Below are 19,638 nucleotides of genomic sequence, written 5' to 3' on the forward strand. Positions count from 1 at the left end.
TCAGTCGTCGGTAGTCAACACAGAACCGCCAGTCTTTGTCTTTCTTTCCCACCAGCACTACCGGTGCGGCCCAGGGACTATTGGAGGGCTCTATGACATCAGCCTTTAGCATCTCTTCGATCTTCTTCTCTGCCACAGCCCGCCTTGAAAAAGGCAGACGGTGGGGCCATAGACGGATGGGTCTCGTTTCTCCAGTGTCGATGTCGTGCTGTACCAGATTAGTGCGAGTACACTCCTCATCCTTAGCAGCAAAAATGTCAATGTAGGCCTCCAGCAGGTCCTGTAACCGTTCACTCTGCTCCTGATCCAGTCCTCCACAGCTTCGCAGGCACAGCTCCCGTACAGCCTGCCTTGTCTCCTCTGATGGCAGTTCTGCATGTGCCTCCTCCGTCCCCACCAAGTCATCCAGTGGTCTTTGTGGAGCCCTGTTGCGGTCTTCTGCTAGTGTTGGTGCATTAACCTGTTGCACCTTCTCTTGACATTGGGAGTAAAGTTGAACGGCTTTGCGGCCCAATCGGAGCGTGGCTGAAGTAACATCTATTATGCCCCCCCACGCCGCCAGCAAGTCCAATCCAATAATACAGGGGTCCTGGATTTTCGCCAGCCAAAACATGTGTTGACTTTTCCGACCCTCCACCTCCACATCAAGGACCCGCCAGCCTTTCATCCTTGAGCGCTCCCCAGTGGCCGTGGTGATGTATTTCTTAGTTAGGGACCATCCTCTAGGACTTGGTGCCTCTGTCCCAGGCAGTATGCCCGGTCGAACCAAGGAGGCCGTGGAGCCAGTGTCTATCAGAGCACAGAGGGCAACACCATTTAGCATAATGTTCACATATAGTCCATGTGGGCTGCCTAGTCGCCCCAACCGCATTGCATTTTCAGTTGTAGGGGTGTATTTTGGTGGTGGCAGGCCCCCTCCAGTACCACCCCCAATCAGTTTAAAGGAGGCTGTAAGTCTCCTTTACGTGGAGCTGGTGCTGGACAATCACGAGCCAGATGCCCCAGCTCTCCACAACGGTAGCACTCTGGTCTTCTTCGTCGCCGACCCCCGGATGGTGCTCGCGGTTGGACAGCTGTTGCTTGTCTCAGGTTATCCTCATCATCGCTCTCAGTACAAGCTTGGTTTGCATACAGCCTCACCCCTGGAGCAGTATTCTTGACGCTTAGAATAGGCTCTACCCTCTCTGCCTCCTCCAGCACCGCTGCCCAGCTGTTATGGGAGTGGACACAGATATGTTCACGAAGTCTGCCTGGCCAAAGTCCCCTAATGAAGGCTTGGAGAGCAAGTTTCTCCTGTATCGCTTTCTCCAGATCAGGGTAACCTTGTCGAGTTTGTTGCAGGATGTCAGCTGCATAAGAGCCTAGGGACTCACTATCCAGGCGCCGGCGATTAATCAGCTGTTCCCTTGCATGCTCGGCGTAAATCCTCCTGCCAAAACGCCTCCGAAGAGCTTCCTGGATCAACGGCCAACTGCGGCGTTCTTCTGGACGTAGGTCGGACAGTACTTGTAGGGCACCCCCCTCTAAGCTCAAGGGGACTTGAAGCGCTGTCTCCTCTGGGGACCAGCCACCCAGTTCGGCAGCCATCTCCACCTGGACAAGGTAACCATCCAGTGCTGTCTCCCCATTATAACGCGGGAGCTTGGGTAGAGTTGGAAGGTAACGCCGTCGGGGAACCTCCTCCCAAGCAATCCTCTCCTCCGACTCTTGCCTTCCGATGGTAGGCGGGGAAGCAGGGACGGGGGCACCTACCAGCCTCGACAAAGGCCGCCCACGGACAGCGCTTGCTCCATCCGGTCGGCTGCTGCTGGCTCGAGTGTTCCCCGCGCTTTGCTCCGCCGCCTGCCTTAACAAAGGCAATTTGCTTCTTCTTGTCCATCTTTCCGAGCCAGGCTGCTCCTCTGTGAAAGCGAGTTCTTCTTCTAGTTCGGCTAGCAGCCGTTCAATGTTCTATAACGATGTCATTTTCAGCTATCCCACTTCTGACACCAATGTAACCTCTGTTAAGGGCTCAATGAAAACACACACAAGGTCAGTTAGCCAGAACATTCAGAAACTTTAATGGCGGAACACACAGGTCTTTTCATTCGGACAGATAGCCTTTTCGCTCACGGTTCGCTCTCTTCTCTGCCGCTAAGCCTCATGGGAAAACACATAACAACATAACAGCACCCTCTAACCGCTACAATACTTTACTGTAGAAAAAGTAAAAAGTATCCGTCACAGAAATTACTCGAGTAAAAAAGTATTTGGTAAAAAGTCTATTCAAGAATAACTGATCAAATGATCAATCGTTTAATTTTTTTTAAATTACATCATTAAAAGGATAAATGTAAGAAGCTGACAAAAAGATTATCAGTAATTCGCCAGTAGGGGTCAGTGTTACTCCACCAAAGACAAAGAGACCTACGGAGTAAAGGAGATTTCAGAGAAATAATTTGCATCAAACAGAGAAAACACTGTAAAAACTGACAAACAGATGATGAATAACTACATCAGTGATTCACCAGTAGGGGTCAGTATTACTCCACCAATGACAGAAAAACGCGTACGATCTTCTCTAAATCATGATTCACTCTTGTGAACCTCTGAGGAACCCAATAGCATTGAATTGTAATTTGACTCCACTGCGCCCCCTAGCTTAATCCATCAGCTATATCTTCTCTCTACATCGACCGATCTGCACCAGATGTTTCGTGCGTCGTCGGGGAGCGTCGATGCGTGTCGCCTGGCGGACGGGCGCGGGAACTGCGGTAGCGTCTGCGGTGGCGAGCGGGCGGCGGTGCTATACTGACCCCATACTTTAAAATATTTTATTTTAATAACTGTTTATTACTAAACCTTGCTAAATAGATGTTGGCAGTGATACTATGAGGGATTGAAGCTGTGTAATATTAGTGTACAGAAATTACATCCTATCATTTCAGTGACCTGCGCAGTTCGGTGACACATTGTGGCTGCGCTGCATTTATAAAGTCTGTCATACAAACTGATTAATGCACAAGAAAGATTTGCGATGATCAGTATTTGTCTTTAATTTAATTAAAATCTTGTTTCCTCTGTCTGACAGTGTTTTATTCTTACAAACGCCTCTGTATTTAAAATATATCAGGTAAAATATTTCTAGTAAAAGGATTAGTGCACAAATCTACAGCTTTTCATTTTAACCGGGTACGTTTAGTGTAGATTTCCTGTTTGGGATCCTTGTCATGCTGATGATCCAGTTTGGTTTGAGCTTCAGCTTTCAGAAAAACTCAAATACAATGTTGGGCAGCTTGAGGCCGATCTGTGTATCATCCATCCGCTTGACTGTTGACCAAATTTAACTGTTAACCTGCAGTCTGGGCGCGACGCTCAGGAAGAGGAGATGTCGGCCAACAGGTGACCCGTCAGCTTTTCCTTTCGCAAAATCACAAAAAAAGCTCATAAATTGGTGACGCCACCAGAACCGCAGAGTAAAAAAGAGGAATCAAACTCTGATCATTCATTTATAGCTTACAGAAAAAGTGCCAAACATAAAAATGCTCCACCTTTAAAGTGACTCATGTTAAGGAGGAGCAACACAGAGACATTAAAATGTTTCTCTGCAGAAATGAAAGTGAAAGTTGGTCAAATTCAGAGAAAATCCTCCGTTTCCTTCAAAGTGACTTTATGATTTTCTTCTCAACAGACTGATACTGGTGAGTTTCTACCAACAGAAATGATGAAACTTAAGACTTTTCTTGTGGATCATCTGAAGGGAAGCAGATGATGGTTTGAATCATGTTTTTTTAGTTGGTCTGTTTTTCTAAGTTATTCTGTTGTTTTCATTCCTGAACAGTTTCTGTTCTGTTTATTCTAGTTTAATCTTTTCATTTTCTGTCAGTTTTTTTACTCTTTCCTCATCAGGTTTTTCCAGTTCATGTTGAGTTTTATAGTTTATTTTTCAGTTCTGATTATTAGTTTATTCTTTATATTATTATTTCCATGTTCTTGTATCGATGTTTTGGTTTCTATTTTCATCCTAATTAGTTTCATTTGTGCCTGTGACTCTTGTTCCCAGATTAACCCTGGTGTATTTAATCCCAGCTGTCTTTGCTGTCTTACTTTGTGTTTTACTCCCAGAGTTTGAGTTCTTGTTTTATTGCTCACCTGATCTGCCTGCACTCTGCTGATAATATCAGTAAATCATTAAACTAAGTTGCTGCCACATTCTCTGCTTTTGATCTGAACCTTCAACCACAAATCATGACAATACCGTTTAACTTTGTTGTTCAATTCTTAGTCCAGGAAGTGTTGCTGTTTTATTTAGTGTTATGTTTCTTGTCTACATGGATTTATTTTCTTAGATTATTATCAGGCCTGTTTCTTGGTTCCAGTTCCTTCAGTTCAGCTCCTTTGTCTCAGTAATCAAACCTATAGCTGCTCCCAACTTTTCTCCTGGTTGATGAAGGTGCAACGCTCCGACTGATGGTTTCAAAGGCTTTATTAAATAAATTTTCTGTCGCATAAATGCCCAAGACCACCGTGAACACTGCAATAAAATACACGGTGACAAATATACGTCAGTAAACCGTCATGTATCCTTACATGAACTATTCAAATGAAATTATTACACATATACAAACACAAGAATATTTCAGTCAATTGTCCATACCGTATGCCTCTCCAACCAGAAGGTTAGGAGTTGCTAGAAGTCCATTGTCTTTTCTATTACTGCTTGCACACCAACTGAATGAAAACGAAACTTAAAGTCCTATATCAAAAAGCATCACGTGACCAAGTGATGACCTAATTGCTTGCGTTCGCTACAAAACCCATTTAACCAAACTGGGTTACGCCACCAACCAGTTTCACCAGTTATTCAGGTTCCCAGTTTTGTTTCCTGCTCTGCTGGATTCTCTGTTCTGTTTTGCTCAGTTCAGGCCTGATTAAGTTTATGAGAAAGTTTAAATCAGCCTAATGCCAGCCTGTCTGTGATTGGCTCTCTGAGAGCCACCATGACAGCAGCAGCCAATCAGCTGTGGAAAACACCTTGGTGGACTTAGCCCCGCCCTCCAGACGCAGCTCCTCCTCTGAGTTTCTGAGCTTCAGAGCAGCGTAACCCTACGACTCCCTGACTCAGCTCCTTCAGACTAGCCAGCAGTAATTAGCAAACACCTGGTGGAACTGCTGACCTCGTTATAAATCATAATTGACAAATAGAGTTTTTATAACAACATGAGGTAAAATAGTTACTGTATTGGGTAACACTATTTGAAGGGGTGAAGACAGACATGATGCTGTCATAAACATGGAGTCTTTATGAATGTTTGTGAATGTTGTCATGAAGTGTCTTTCTGTAAATAATGACATTTTTAATGCAAAGTTACATTAAAACTTGTATTAAAAGTCCATTAAAAGTGTAATTTATCAAATGACACTTCATGACAACAATCAAACATTCATAAAAACTCCTTCATGTTCATGACAGCATCATGTCAGTTTTATGCACAAACCTTCAAATAAAGTCTTACCCTTGATTGTGATAAAATGCCCAACATGCCTCTAAAACTCTAAATACTGTTTAGAGTATTTAGTATTTAACTTGTTTTAACTGAAGTTTCCCTGATTTGTCCTCAGAGTTCAGAAATGTCTTCTGGCAGCAACCTGCGGTCTAAAGATCAGATTCTTTGCTCCGTCTGTCTGGATGTGTTCACTGATCCAGTCACCACACCATGTGGACACAACTTCTGCAAAACCTGCATCACTCAGGTCTGGGATGGAAATGTTCCCTACAAATGTCCTCTGTGCAACGAGCATTTCGCCTCCAGGCCTCAGCTGAGAGTCAACACTTTATTAAGAGAGATGGTTGATCAGTTCAGAGGTGAAGCTCAGCAGGAAGCCAGCAGCAGCTCAGAGCAACAAGCTGCCAAACCAGGAGAAGTTCCCTGTGACGTCTGCACTGGACCCAAACTGAAGGCCCTGAAGTCCTGCATGGTGTGTCTGGCCTCCTACTGCCAGACTCACCTGGAGCCTCACCTGACCGCTCCACGTCTGAAGAAACATCAGCTGATGGAGCCGGTGGAGAACCTGGAGGACAGGATGTGTCTGCAGCACGATAAACCTCTGGAGCTGTTCTGTAGGACCGACCAGACATGCGTCTGCTTGGTCTGTCCTGTTTTAGACCACAAGAACCACGAGTTTGTTCCTCTGAGAGAAGAATCTGAAGGAAAGAAGGCAGAGCTGAGGAAGACGGAGGCTGAAGTTCAGGAGATGATCCAGGAGAGACGACTGAAGATCCAGGAGATCAGAGAGTCGGTGAAGATCAGTAAAGATGCTGCAGACAGAGAGAAAGCTGGAGGTGTTCAGGTCTTCAAGGCTCTGATAGAGTCTGCTGAGAGAGGCCTGAAGGAGATCCTCAAGGAGATCCAAGACAAACAGGAAACTACAGAGAAACAGGCTGAAGACTTCATCAGAGATCTGGAACAGGAGATCTCTGAGCTGAAGAAGAGGAGCTCTGAGGTGAAGCAGCTCTCACAGGATGAAGATCACCTCCACCTCCTCCAGAGATTCTCCTCCCTGAAAGATGCTGCACCCACCAAGACCTGGACAGAGGTCAGAGTTCATCCACCATCATATGAGGGGACTGTAGTGAGAGCTGTGGGTCAGCTGCAGGAGGAGATGAAGAGGATGGTGAAGAGGATGATGGAGATGAAGAGGATCCAGCAGTTTGCTGTTGATGTGACTCTGGATCCTGATTCAGCTCATCCTAAACTCATCCTGTCTGATGATGGAAAACAGGTGAAACTTGGAGATGAGAAGAAGAAACTTCCAGACAATCCAGAGAGATTTTCTAACTGTGCTATTGTTTTAGGACAGCAGAGTTTCTCTTCAGGCAGATTTTACTTTGAGGTTCAGGTTAAAGGAAAGACTAAATGGGAATTAGGAGTGGCCAGAGAATCCATCAACAGGAAGGGAAACATCACACTGAGGCCTCAGAACGGTTTCTGGACTGTTCGGTTGAGAAATGGAAATGATTACTCAGCTCTTGCTGGACCTTCAGTCCGTCTCCATCTCCATCCTGGTCCTCAGAAGGTGGGGGTGTTTGTGGATTATCAGGAGGGTCTGGTCTCCTTTTATGATGCAGATGCTGCAGCTCTGATCTACTCCTTTACTGGCTGCTGCTTCAAGGAGAAACTCTACCCATTCTTCAGTCCTGGCCTAAATGATGGAGGTAAAAACTCTGCTCCTCTGATCATCTGTCCTGTTAATCAGGCTGATCGTCGATCTGATGATGAAGATGAAGATGAAGGTGAATCTGAGTGACTCTGCAGGTGAAGTCCTGCTGCTGGAGAGGAGAGTTTGGAAACATCCTCAGCAGGAAATCAGTTATTTTCTGCTTCTGATTAGTTATAAAATCAAATCAAATTGTTTTATCTCAGAGTTTATTTCATTGTTCTACTGATTGTGTCTTTTGTTTCATTTTTCTTGTTTTATTGATGATCAGTTTTAAACCTGTTTCAATGTTTCAACATGTTCTTCAAATCAAAATGATTTCTAATAATAGTAACATTTAAATCTTGTTTTTCCTCATTAAGTTCTGCTTCATGGTGGTTTTATGTGAACTTTTCATCAGAAGTGGAAATGTACCATGTAATGATTGAACTGAAAACTGTGTAATGGACTTTTTTCTATTCATTTTTGTTATATTAATCTTTAATTCTGCATATCTGGAACTGTATTGATGGTAACTCTTCTTCTCTTCATTGTTTCTGTTCAGTTGTTGCAGCTCCCTGTTTCTGCCACTGGCAGCTTCAGTTCAGTGTCAATTTAATAAAGTTTATTTGTATCCCATGTTTCAGCAGTGTAAGAGCCATATGATTGAAATAAGCGATTACTAATGTGGCAGGAGCTCACGGTTTGACATTTAGGTGGTGGGTGTGTCAAGGTGGGCGTGACTGTCACTAAGGAACGGGAGTCAAACTGGCGCGCTGGTTTAGTATGTATGAGGAAGCGGGTGCGTCGGTGTTGGTCGTATTCTGTTGAACGTGCTGTAATGTCGCTTATTGTTGGCGCCATTGTTTGGTTTAGCCTGGTCAGTATGTGTCAGTACTTGTAAAGTCTAAGTATGGCTGTCAAAGTGGAATAAATTGATGATTGCAACAACCTGAAGCGACCTGGAGTGTATTGAAGCGCGCGTCGGACACTTTAAAGTCACCGCGTTAACCCAGTGCGGCCCTCTACAAAACCATTAGTTTGCCGCACATCTAAGCAGTAAGATAGTTCCCAAAGTGTTGTTTGGCATCGTTACAGATCAAAATGTTAATTAATGTTTAATGTTGGACATGCTGGACTTCGCCCGCCTGCGTTGTGAGGTCCGGAGTTCTGCTGACCGCTGACAGACGAACAGCAGCCTCAGGAAGGGCTGTGGACTCAACGAGTCTGGGATAAGTTTGTCCCCAAACCGGCGCGTCTGAATCACTGATAAATGAGGATCCGTCAGGTCATAATCAATAATACAGTTATTTATTGTCCTTGGTTTCCACAACTATTCAAGAAAAGAAAATAAGTTTTTAGATTCATTTTATTGTATTTTAGCAGTTTTTATTCATAAATGTGAACATGATAGAAAAATCCCTCATTTTGTGACTTTTAAATTTGATCTATTTAAATATTTTCAGTTACTATTAAAACACTCAGAGTATTATTTAACTAAAATTTATGTACATTATGCTATGCAGTCATTATTACACATCAAAATGTTGGTTAGTGTTTCAAAATAAACTCTAACCAGGTGGGTTTTAGTCTAGATTTAAACCAACTCAGTGTTTCGGCTGTTTTTGTTAGGTACTGGGGTTTTTGGTTTCTTTTTAGTTGTGGGTTGGGTTCCTTTTCTTTGTGTCAACCGCTAGAGGGTGCCAGAAGCTGCCGTCCCGGAGGGGTGTGTCGGATTCCCGACACACCGGTTGCTGATCACTCATCTGCTCGGCTGTTCAAGAGGAGCTGACCGACACTCATTCAACGCCTGAGTGTTAACCTGCAATGGTAGCCCGAGCCACTGAGAAAGAACCTCTCTGAGTTTACCTGAGTTTGCCTCTTGAGAAAATTAATCTGTTGCTTGTCACTTTCAGGTGCTGCACTGGAAACGTGAAGTTCCCTTCCGAGAACTTATTCCGCTTGTTCTTACCTGTCCGCCCTCCGCCGCCGTCTACTACCTCTGGACCCTTGGAACCTCAAAATACCCACTCGAAGATCCTCCCCGATCCTACGGCCCGAACTCCCCAGCTCGTAATCCACCTGCCACAAGTAAGACCACTCCTTTCCTTCGAAGCTCCCAATTCCCATCACCTGAAACTCACCATCTGTCTGTTACCTTCCTAGTGTGTCAGCAGACCGCGAGCCGCTCCCTGGGAGACGCTTCCCGCCCGCGATAAATCACCCTTTTTTTCTTTGTAAAATAAACCTTTAACGGAACATCTATTCTCTTGTCGTGTTCTGCATGTGGGTTAGGAAAGTTGAGCCAAACATGACAGAACACTCAGGCCAAAATCCCAGCCCAGCGGACGCGATAAGGAAAACTTTATCAGAACAACACTCTCTAATTCAGTCCCACGAGTCCGCCCTGCAGGAGCTGAGTGCTCGCCAAGCGGAAACCAATCGCCGCTTGGACGAATTAGCCATTTTTCTACGGAATTCTCTGCCGCAACCCCCGGCACCAGAACCAGTCGCTACTCCGGATCCAGTTCCACCGGCCAGAACCACGTTTTCAGAGATCCGCCCGCCGACTCCTGAAAGGTTTTCTGGAGATCACAACAAATGTAAGGGATTTATATTACAATGTTCCATAATATTTAATCATTCGCCCCAAAGTTTTTCACATGATAGCTCGAAGATAGCTTACATCCTGTCCTTACTGTCTGACCGCGCCCTATGCTGGGCCGAGGCTCGTTTTCCCACACCCACTAATTATGGTTGCTCTTTTGATGAGTTTTTAAAAGAGTTTAAACAAGTTTTCGGTCAGGACCAGGACACAGCTTTTAACTCACGGGAGCTATGGAATTTGAAGCAAGGGCAACGAACCGTTTCGGATTTTGCCATAGACTTTAGAATTAAAGCAGCCGCTTCCGGCTGGGATGCAGCAGCTCTTAAAAGCGCGTTTTTTCACGCCTTAAACGAATCGATAAAGGATGAACTGGCCATCCTTGATGAACCGCAAACTTTAGAGCAGTTAATAGCTCTATCCATCCGACTGGATACCAGGATCCGTTCCCGAGTCAAAGAAAGAAACCGAAGAGTCTCTGCGGTTAAGATGATTGCTGGACCCTCGACTACACTGCCTGAATCCCTCTCACCAAGGGCTGACGATCCCGAGCCCATGCAGATTGGCCGCACTCGCCTCTCTCCGGAGGAGAGGCAGAAACGCATGGTTTCCCGGCTATGTCTTTATTGCGGGGCCCCGGGCCACTTTATTGCCACCTGCCCGGAGCGTTTAAACCGTCAGGTCCGCCAGTAAAAATGAGGAGGCTGGCGGACCCCCCTCTTAACAAAGAAACTCCTCGCCTGTTACTACCGGCAACCGTCGTCATCGGCAGCCGTGATTTCCCGTTGTCTGTCTTCATTGATTCAGGGTGTGAACGTGATCTTATGGACACAGCATTAGTCCACCAGCTGTCTCTAGAGACCGTGCAGTTGCCTGTTCCGCTCCGAGTTACAGCTATTGACGGACAGTCACTCCCCCGAATCACTCACCAGACTAAGCCGCTGCGTCTCATTATTTCCGGTAACCACAGCGAGGTGATTTCTTTTTTTGTCTTCCCCACCGCTAACTCGTCTGTGATCCTTGGTTTTAACTGGTTGCAACGTCATAACCCACATATTAACTGGGCAGACAAACATCTCGAGTCATGGTCCACTTCCTGTCATGCTTCCTGTCTCCGCTCTGCGTTTCCTCCAGGCTCTCCCACGCAACAATCTGAACCCGCAGACTCACTAGATCTGTCTACAATTCCCTCCGAGTACCATGACCTGGCGCCAGTTTTCAGTAAAACCAAGGCCCTTTCGCTTCCGCCTCACCGTCCCTATGACTGCGCCATCGATCTCCTACCCGGAGCACCCCTTCCATCTAGCCGCCTCTATAACATCTCCCGACCTGAGCGGGAGACTATGGAGAAGTATATTAAGGAGTCGTTGGCCGCAGGTATCATCCGCACATCCTCCTCTCCTCTAGGGGCGGGATTCTTCTTTGTGGGAAAGAAAGACGGCTCTCTCCGTCCCTGTATTGATTATAGGGGTTTAAATCAAATAACTGTTAAGAATAAATATCCTCTGCCTCTATTGTCATCTGCATTTGAACCAGTCCACGGCTCCACCATTTTTTCAAAACTCGACTTAAGAAACGCTTACCATCTTCTTCGCATTCGTCAAGGTGACGAGTGGAAGACAGCCTTCAAGACTCCGTTAGGTCACTTTGAGTATTTGGTCATGCCTTTTGGTTTGTCTAATGCCCCTGCATTTTTCCAAGCACTAGTCAACGACGTCCTGAGAGACTTCCTTAATGTTTTTGTTTTTGTGTACCTTGATGATATTCTCATCTTTTCTAAGAACCTCTCGGAACACCGTCGCCATGTCCGTCTCGTCCTCCAGCGGCTCCTGGAAAACAGACTGTTTGTGAAGGCAGAAAAATGTGAGTTTCACAAAGATTCAATCTCTTTTCTTGGTTATATTCTAGAGGGCGGGCAGATAAGACCCACAGAGGAGAAGATCAAAGCCGTGTTGGATTGGCCCACCCCGGACTCGCGTAAACAGCTCCAACGGTTCCTAGGATTTGCTAACTTCTATCGTCGTTTCATTCGAAATTACAGCCAGACTGCCTCACCCCTAACGTCACTAACTTCGACCAAGTCCAGTTACTGTTGGACCCAAGCAGCTGACGCTGCATTTAAGAGACTTAAATCCCTGTTTGCGACTGCACCGGTCCTTGTTCAACCCGACCCGCAGAAACAGTTCATTGTTGAGGTTGATGCCTCTGACACGGGGGTAGGAGCAGTCCTATCACAGGTTTCTAACACTGACAGCAAAACTCATCCCTGTGCCTTTTTCTCCCGTAGGCTTTCTCCCTCGGAGCGAAACTATGACGTGGGCGATAGAGAACTGTTAGCCATCAAGCTGGCCTTAGAGGAGTGGCGGCACTGGTTGGAGGGTACTGAACATCCCGTGCTGGTTTGGACGGATCATAAGAACCTGGCTTACCTCCAATCTGCTAAGCGACTTAATCCTCGGCAGTCACGCTGGTCCCTGTTTTTCTCCCGGTTCAATCTCACCATTTCCTTCCGTCCTGGTTCTCGTAATATCAAACATGATGCCCTCTCACGTATTCACTCTCCAGATGACTCCGACAGAGTTTCGACCACCATTCTGCCTCCTAGCTGTGTGGTAGCATCTGTTTCTTGGGAGATCGAGGATCTTATAAGACAAGCCCAGCGACTCGAGCCTACTCCCGAGTCCTGTTCCCCAAATAAAATTTATGTTCCATCTACAGTCAGGCCCCGTTTTCTCCACTGGATCCATTCCTCTAAGTTTTCTGCACACCCGGGCATCAGCCGAACCATCGCTCTTATTAACCGGAAGTTTTGGTGGTCAACTATACATAAGGATGTTAAAGAATTTGTTTCTGCCTGCCCTGTTTGTTCTAGGAATAAATCCTCCCACCGACCTCCCTCGGGCCTCCTCCAACCTTTATCCGTCCCCAAGCGCCCATGGTCGCACATTGCGATTGATTTTGTCACTGGCCTTCCCTCTTCTAAAGGTATGACAACAATCCTTACCATAATAGACCGTTTTTCTAAGGCCTGTCATTTAATTTCCCTCCGTAAACTACCATCTGCTTTTCAGACAGCTCAATTACTGGTTAAACATGTTTTTCGTTTGCATGGCATCCCGGTGGAGATTTTGTCTGACCGAGGACCCCAGTTTACGTCACAGGTGTGGAAAGGCTTCTGTTCGGCGCTTAATGCCAGAGTAGCTCTGACATCAGGGTTCCACCCACAGACCAATGGCCAGACTGAGCGAATGAATCAGGAACTGGAATCCTCTCTCCGTTGCCTCACATCCACCAACCCTGCTGACTGGAGCATTTTTCTCCCATGGGTGGAGTATGCTCATAATTGTCATGTTTCCACAGCCACAGGTCGGTCCCCCTTCGAAGCCTCTATAGGGTATCAGCCACCGCTGTTTGCGACTGAAGAGGACGACATTGCGGTTAAATCTGTGCAACACCACATCCGTCGTTGTCACAAGATCTGGAGGGAGACGGTTCACGCACTCAACCGCACAGCTGCCCAAAACAAAAGGCTGGCCGACCGCAGGAGGATCCCCGCTCCTGATTACACCCCGGGCCAGAAGGTATGGTTGTCGTCACAAAATATACCGCTAAAATCTATGTCCAAGAAACTTTCTCCAAGATTTATCGGCCCGTTTGAAATAGAGTCCATTATCAATCCATCTGCTGTTCGTCTACGCCTCCCAGCCTCTCTGCGCGTCCATCCCACTTTTCATGTTTCACAGATAAAACCCGTCCAAACCAGCACGCTGTGCCCTCCTTCCGAGCCCCCTCCTCCCGCCCGAGACATAGATGGTCATCCAGCTTATTCTGTCCGCCGGATCGTGGACTCCCGTCGGCGAGGTCGTGGGTGGCAGTACCTCGTCGACTGGGAGGGCTACGGTCCGGAGGATCGTTCTTGGGTTCCTGGCTCTTTCATTTTGGACCCATCCCTTATAAGGGACTACCGTGGTTCGCTTCAGTCCAGCTCATCTAGGCCGCCAGGTGGCGACCATTAAGGGGGGGGTACTGTTAGGTACTGGGGTTTTTGGTTTCTTTTTAGTTGTGGGTTGGGTTCCTTTTCTTTGTGTCAACCGCTAGAGGGTGCCAGAAGCTGCCGTCCGGAGGGGTGTGTCGGATTCCCGACACACCGGTTGCTGATCACTCATCTGCTCGGCTGTTCAAGAGGAGCTGACCGACACTCATTCAACGCCTGAGTGTTAACCTGCAATGGTAGCCCGAGCCACTGAGAAAGAACCTCTCTGAGTTTACCTGAGTTTGCCTCTTGAGAAAATTAATCTGTTGCTTGTCACTTTCAGGTGCTGCACTGGAAACGTGAAGTTCCCTTCCGAGAACTTATTCCGCTTGTTCTTACCTGTCCGCCCTCCGCCGCCGTCTACTACCTCTGGACCCTTGGAACCTCAAAATACCCACTCGAAGATCCTCCCCGATCCTACGGCCCGGAACTCCCCCCCCAGCTCGTAATCCACCTCGCCACAAGTAAGACCACTCCTTTCCTTCGAAGCTCCCAATTCCCATCACCTGAAACTCACCATCTGTCTGTTACCTTCCTAGTGTGTCAGCAGACCGCGAGCCGCTCCCTGGGAGACGCTTCCCGCCCGCGATAAATCACCCTTTTTTTCTTTGTAAAATAAACCTTTAACGGAACATCTATTCTCTTGTCGTGTTCTGCATGTGGGTTAGGAAAGTTGAGCCAAACATGACAGTTTTGCAGTTTTCTGGAAGTTTGTTCCAGATTTCTGCATAGGAGCTGAATGTTCCTCCATGTTTGGTTCTGGTTCTGAATAAACTCAGCAGCAGGTGGAGGTGAAGCTTCAGATTTGCTCCCAGAAGCAGAAGTTTGTTCCTCACATGCAGCGCTGCGTTCAGGTCAGCGCGGCGATCTGAGCTCCCTCTTCCAACATGTCTGCCTGCCGTCCTGCGTGCGGTCTGCTGGGTTTGAGGCCGTGTGGGCCGGCGTGGCCAGCCTGCAGTCGGCCCAGATGGCTCATTAAGACCGCGGCGCAGAGCCGCTGGCCACGCTGAAAACACACACACGCACACACACACACACACACACCTGACGCGCAGCTCTGCCAGTTCAGAGGAGAAAACCGACACTGAGCCAGAGAAACTGGAGGCTGTCAGAGGAAATAAAAATCCTCCATGTCTGCCTCGCAGACAGATTGCTGCTGAAAGAGCCGAGAGGAGGAAGAGGAAGACGCAAACTTCACTCTGTGGGACTTCCAGGAAGCTGACAACAGCGTCCCAGAGCGAGCGTGGGAAAGACGGAGGGGTGACAGAAGTGTCAAGAGCTCATGAAATAATTAGCTGCTCCTGTTACCTCCATGTCAGAGCAGGTAGTGAAGCTGTCAGTCAGGGCGGCTGCAGAGGGAAACTCAGCGTGATAATAATCCTGCAGCCGGACCGGACCGGGACCGGGACCGGGTGTCAGGACGGATCACAGAGAGGAAACCTCTGATCCTCTGAGGTCAGACAGATGCAAATGGTGCTTTATGTGACAGAGCAACACAAACAGCTGCAGGACTGAAAACAGAGAAGATGGTCCCTGGAATCTGAAAAGTGTGGCATGAATGTATACATCTACTGAGCCTGTGGATCTACATCACCTGATCACGCTGCGGCGCCATGACGGACATCCCAGTATCGAACAGAACCGACTGTGATTGTTTCCCAGTACAGCCACGTCTTCTACTGGTTCAAGTCCTGCTGTTTTATCTGTGGAAGGAAACTGGAAACAGCTAGCTGAGAAACCGTCCGCTTCCTCCCTCCTGCTGGGTTTATTTCATAATACATCGCCTTTAAAACTCTCTTAGATTGGTCTTGGACTGGATAAAATCTACAGGGCACCAACAGAAATACACCGGCTCTCAATTTGAACAGTTTATCAGGATCCATTAAAACTAAATGTAAAGCTAACTGATCTGCTATCAGCAGGTCATGCAGAGAAGGTGTATGAATCTGAGTTCCAACAAACAAATTCAAGGTTCAATTTTCTCTCTTTTGTTCCATTTGACTCTCAGATCTATAAAATCATTAGTGACCTTTTATAAAACATCTGTTCCTCCCACCAATCAGGGGAGAGTTATTCTGAGTTAATTTCACCGTCTGTAATTAACTCAGAATTTTAATTAAGAACCATCAAAAAAGGAACATTTCAATCCAAAACCCTTTTATGCTGAAAACTTGTTGAATAAAAAGAGATATGGGGATATTTATAGTTTGTAATCTGTTATTCAGGTTATTAAACCATCAGATTGGTGCACAGTGCTGTTCTAGCCATTCAGATTTCAGGTTTTCAGAAATTTTTTAGAAAAGTGAACTCTGACATTAGCATTAGCTAACTCAATCTCTTAGTCTTGGGAGAAAAAACTGTACAAAGTTTAAACACACCTGAGTAGCTGCACAAGTGTAAACCCCGCTAGTGTCTTAGCACGCATGTTGCGTTTAAAGGTGGCTCGGAAAAACAGGTTACAACATGTTAACAACAGATTAAACTGCTTTAACTGTTGAAAAAAAGTGACAGAAGGCACCGATATGAGAAGTGTGGAAGCTCCTACTGTATCAAATCAATACAGGAATAACAAATAGTTGGCCACTTTAAGGTAAAAGCAACAAACAGCTTCCAGTCCAGGGTGCATGGCTGACTCTGTGGGCGGGCAATAACCCCGAATGCCTCCCAATGCCCCCCAATGCCCCCCAATGCCCGCTCATGGCCTCCACTGGAGCAGACAGAGAGGCTAATTTTTACCATAATGCCCAGCAACGGTGGCTTATGGAGTACAAAAAGGCTCGTATTTCAGATCGAGTCTGATTCACAGCTAGAAGTGAAACCTAAAACAGTGACCTCGGCCCGGTTGTTAGTTCTGCACTGCAGTTCGTTTTGACTGGATTCTCACTTCCACTGAAGGTCCGGACCGACGGGAGAAACCAACTCTGAGTTCAGGTGAAGCTTTAACCCCTAAAAACAGCGTTAACTGGTAAACATGGCGGCGGAAGCGTCATAAAGCAGCAGAAATTAGATCCTAGTGACCGGAGACTGTTACTTCAGACCAAGTCCTCCAGCCGAGGCGGAGATGAACTCTGACAGAGTTTAAAGTCTCTTTCTGGAGTTAGAGATTTTCTTTAACTATCCCATCTGATGATCATTTACGAATTAATTACATTCCTCCATTTCCCGCTTCTTAAACCCAAACCTCACTGTGCACATTTAGGTTTGTTTTCCCCTCTGGTAAACTATGCAACATTTGAACCTTTTAGTGAGTTTTACTAATATTTCCGTGTCTGTTTAGCTTGTTTAGAAAGCGCGGTGGAAGCTGAAATGGAAACCCGCTAATGGTTTCCCTCAGAGGCGTAAATCTGCCGTGTTTTGGGTTCGGGCAGCGGCACAACACACACCGCCTCGCTGTAAACACACACAGACATCGTCAGCTCATTTACATTTTTCTCCTGCAGTGTTTCTACCTCTGCATTCATGAGCTCACATCACACTCTCTTTATGTGTTTATTTAATAAAGATATGCCTGTTCAGTCATGAAAACACGGCTCCGCTGCGGTTTGTAAGCCAGTAATTTACATGGTAATTTTGATGGGAGTTGTTGTGGGCTGATATGTGGCGGCTGGGAGGCTGAGCGGACACATTCACCGCCGAAATGGAATATTTCTTTAACATAATGAGGATATTTATCCGGGGCTTTGACTTTGTGTTTGTTGCTGCTGGTTACTGCGCTCCGGCCGGCCGCTCCAGAGTGCCAGGGTAAAAAGAAAATACACCTTCTTTTAGTTTTAGGGTGCATTCCCACCAGCTCTGTTTAGTCCACTTTAACTGAACTCTACTCTGTTTACCGGTTCTATTGTCTAATCCATCTGCAAACCTGGGTCTCAGTTTGGTTAAAGTGAACTCTGTGAAGTTTCAAAGCTTATATGAACACCAAGCGAACTGGAGGCTGCTCCAAGAGCAGGAAGAGGACTACAGAGCAGGGCATTCTGGGTAAATACAACCAAAACAAACAGTCATTTTCCTGACAGCGCTAGCAGGAGAATTGATTTGTGGTCCTAAAATAATCCTAAAGTTACAAAATGTTGTTTCCTCTCCAGCTGCTGTGGTTCTTCCTCTCTGCTCTGAGTCAAACCAGCCTGTTCCCCTCCTGGCCTGTGGGGGCGCTGCACCAACAACCACAGCAGGAAACGACACAAAAACCTCTGAAGACACTGAGCACAACTTCCTTCTTCACCAAATCTAAACAAAAATGGAGTGATGTCAGATTTAATCTCTGCTTTGATGTCAAAGGTCAAAATGAAATCACTCTTCCTGAACCCTGAGGTTCATTCAAAACGCTGCCATTTTTATTTTACAAACAGGAGGCTTTTTTCCACTAAACTCTCTTTCATCTTTTTCTAGCTGTTCTGTCATAAAGTTTAATTTTTAGTCTTTGTTTTTACAGCAAAATATTACAGAGTGAAGCCCTAGAAAACGACAGATTGTGTAGCTCTTTACTGTTTCATCACTCAATCTAGTTTGAGCACCAAATATTAGCTTAAAGATTACAGAGCTAACAAATTAGAAAAAAGCTTACCTTTCTGTGCTACAGTGTTCCAGCTAATTTAAAACCTGTTTGCAGAAACGCTGTCTCACCGCCGTGTGTGACTGAAGCTGCTCTGCTGCGTTTAAACGTCCTGCTAGCTGCATGCAGCACACAGCAGCGAGGCCCAGTGATTTAAAATCCACCAATGTTTCTGTGGAACATCTGCAATTAAAGCAGCATGTGTTCATAAAAACAAATCGACCATCAGCCTTCATCCTCCAATTATGTGGCTTTGTTAAAATGCTCCTCTTGAGGCCAAACGGGGGCGCAGCGTGGAGGGGGCGACAGTTTATGAGCTGCAACCTGGAACTGACAGCGCGAGGTTCTGCAGACAGCGCGAGGTAGGTTCTGCAGACAGCGCGAGGTAGGTTCTGCAGACAGCGCGAGGTAGGTTCTGCAGACAGCGCGAGGTAGGTTCTGCAGACAGCGCGAGGTAGGTTCTGCAGACAGCGCGAGGTAGGTTCTGCAGACAGCGCGAGGTAGGTTCTGCAGACAGCGCGAGGTTCCCAATGGTTGATTCATTTCAATGACAGAAATGAATGACATGTTTGTTTTACCGTATTTCTGGAGTTACAAAAAGCAGCAGATAAACCAAACAGAACAGGCTGTCAAACGTCCACCGGTTGGTATCGGTTAGTATGTTCAGACACGTCGTTACAGGCGACCCGTACCCGGACAGGTTAGGATGGAGCTGCGGCCTATTCAAAACATGCTCATTATATTTTATTTGTGCAAAATTATTCAGAGATAATGAGATACTAGTCTGGTCAGTTCTGGCTACTTTGAGCTTCTTTTCTCAGATTACTGACTTTAGTCTCCTGAAGAAGAAAATTAAAAATTCAGAAATCTGAGAAAAAGTCAGAAATGATTTTTTCCTGACTGTGGCCCAAGTTTTGTATTAAAGCCCAAACCTTAAAAAAGCCAAAATAAACATTTATTGGGGTATCTGAATGTATTTATCCAAACATATTTTTCATGTCTGAAACCCATTCTTCCCAGAGTCTTTATAAGGATTTGTAAAGTAGAAACAGACATAAACTGATTCTTATCTCTTGGCAGAAGGATTTTAGTCTGTAAAGCTGCATTTAGCCTAGCATAATGAGGACAACCTCATTACGTTAGCATCATTAGATAATGAGGCTCACCCAGGTGATCTCTTCCCAGATTAACTTCCAGGTTTTAGTTTATGAAGTGCGCGGCCCGCCCACAGCCAAACGCCCAGCAGAGTTCATTTTTCCACTCAGCCAGCAGAGT

At 46.2% G+C, this 19,638-nt stretch overlaps 1 protein-coding gene across 1 annotated transcript; it reads left to right on the forward strand.

The window, feature by feature from the left end:
- Nucleotides 1-3,492: 3,492 nt before the first annotated feature.
- On the forward strand, nucleotides 3,493-7,527 carry LOC122824398 (E3 ubiquitin-protein ligase TRIM21-like). The gene is made up of 2 exons (XM_044105043.1): nucleotides 3,493-3,680; nucleotides 5,602-7,527. Exon 2 carries the CDS (start codon nucleotides 5,611-5,613, stop codon nucleotides 7,285-7,287), a length of 1,677 nt encoding a protein of 558 aa, XP_043960978.1. The 5' UTR covers nucleotides 3,493-3,680; nucleotides 5,602-5,610; the 3' UTR covers nucleotides 7,288-7,527.
- The last annotated feature ends 12,111 nt before the right edge of the window (nucleotides 7,528-19,638 follow it).

This window comes from Gambusia affinis, linkage group LG02 (genome assembly GCF_019740435.1).
Source record: "Gambusia affinis linkage group LG02, SWU_Gaff_1.0, whole genome shotgun sequence".
In the NCBI taxonomy this organism is placed as follows: domain Eukaryota; kingdom Metazoa; phylum Chordata; class Actinopteri; order Cyprinodontiformes; family Poeciliidae; genus Gambusia; species Gambusia affinis.

What these genes read in the sequence shown, in the direction of transcription:
- LOC122824398 (XM_044105043.1), top strand. Translation starts at nt 5,611, where the DNA reads ATGTCTTCTGGCAGCAACCTGCGGTCTAAAGATCAGATTCTTTGCTCC.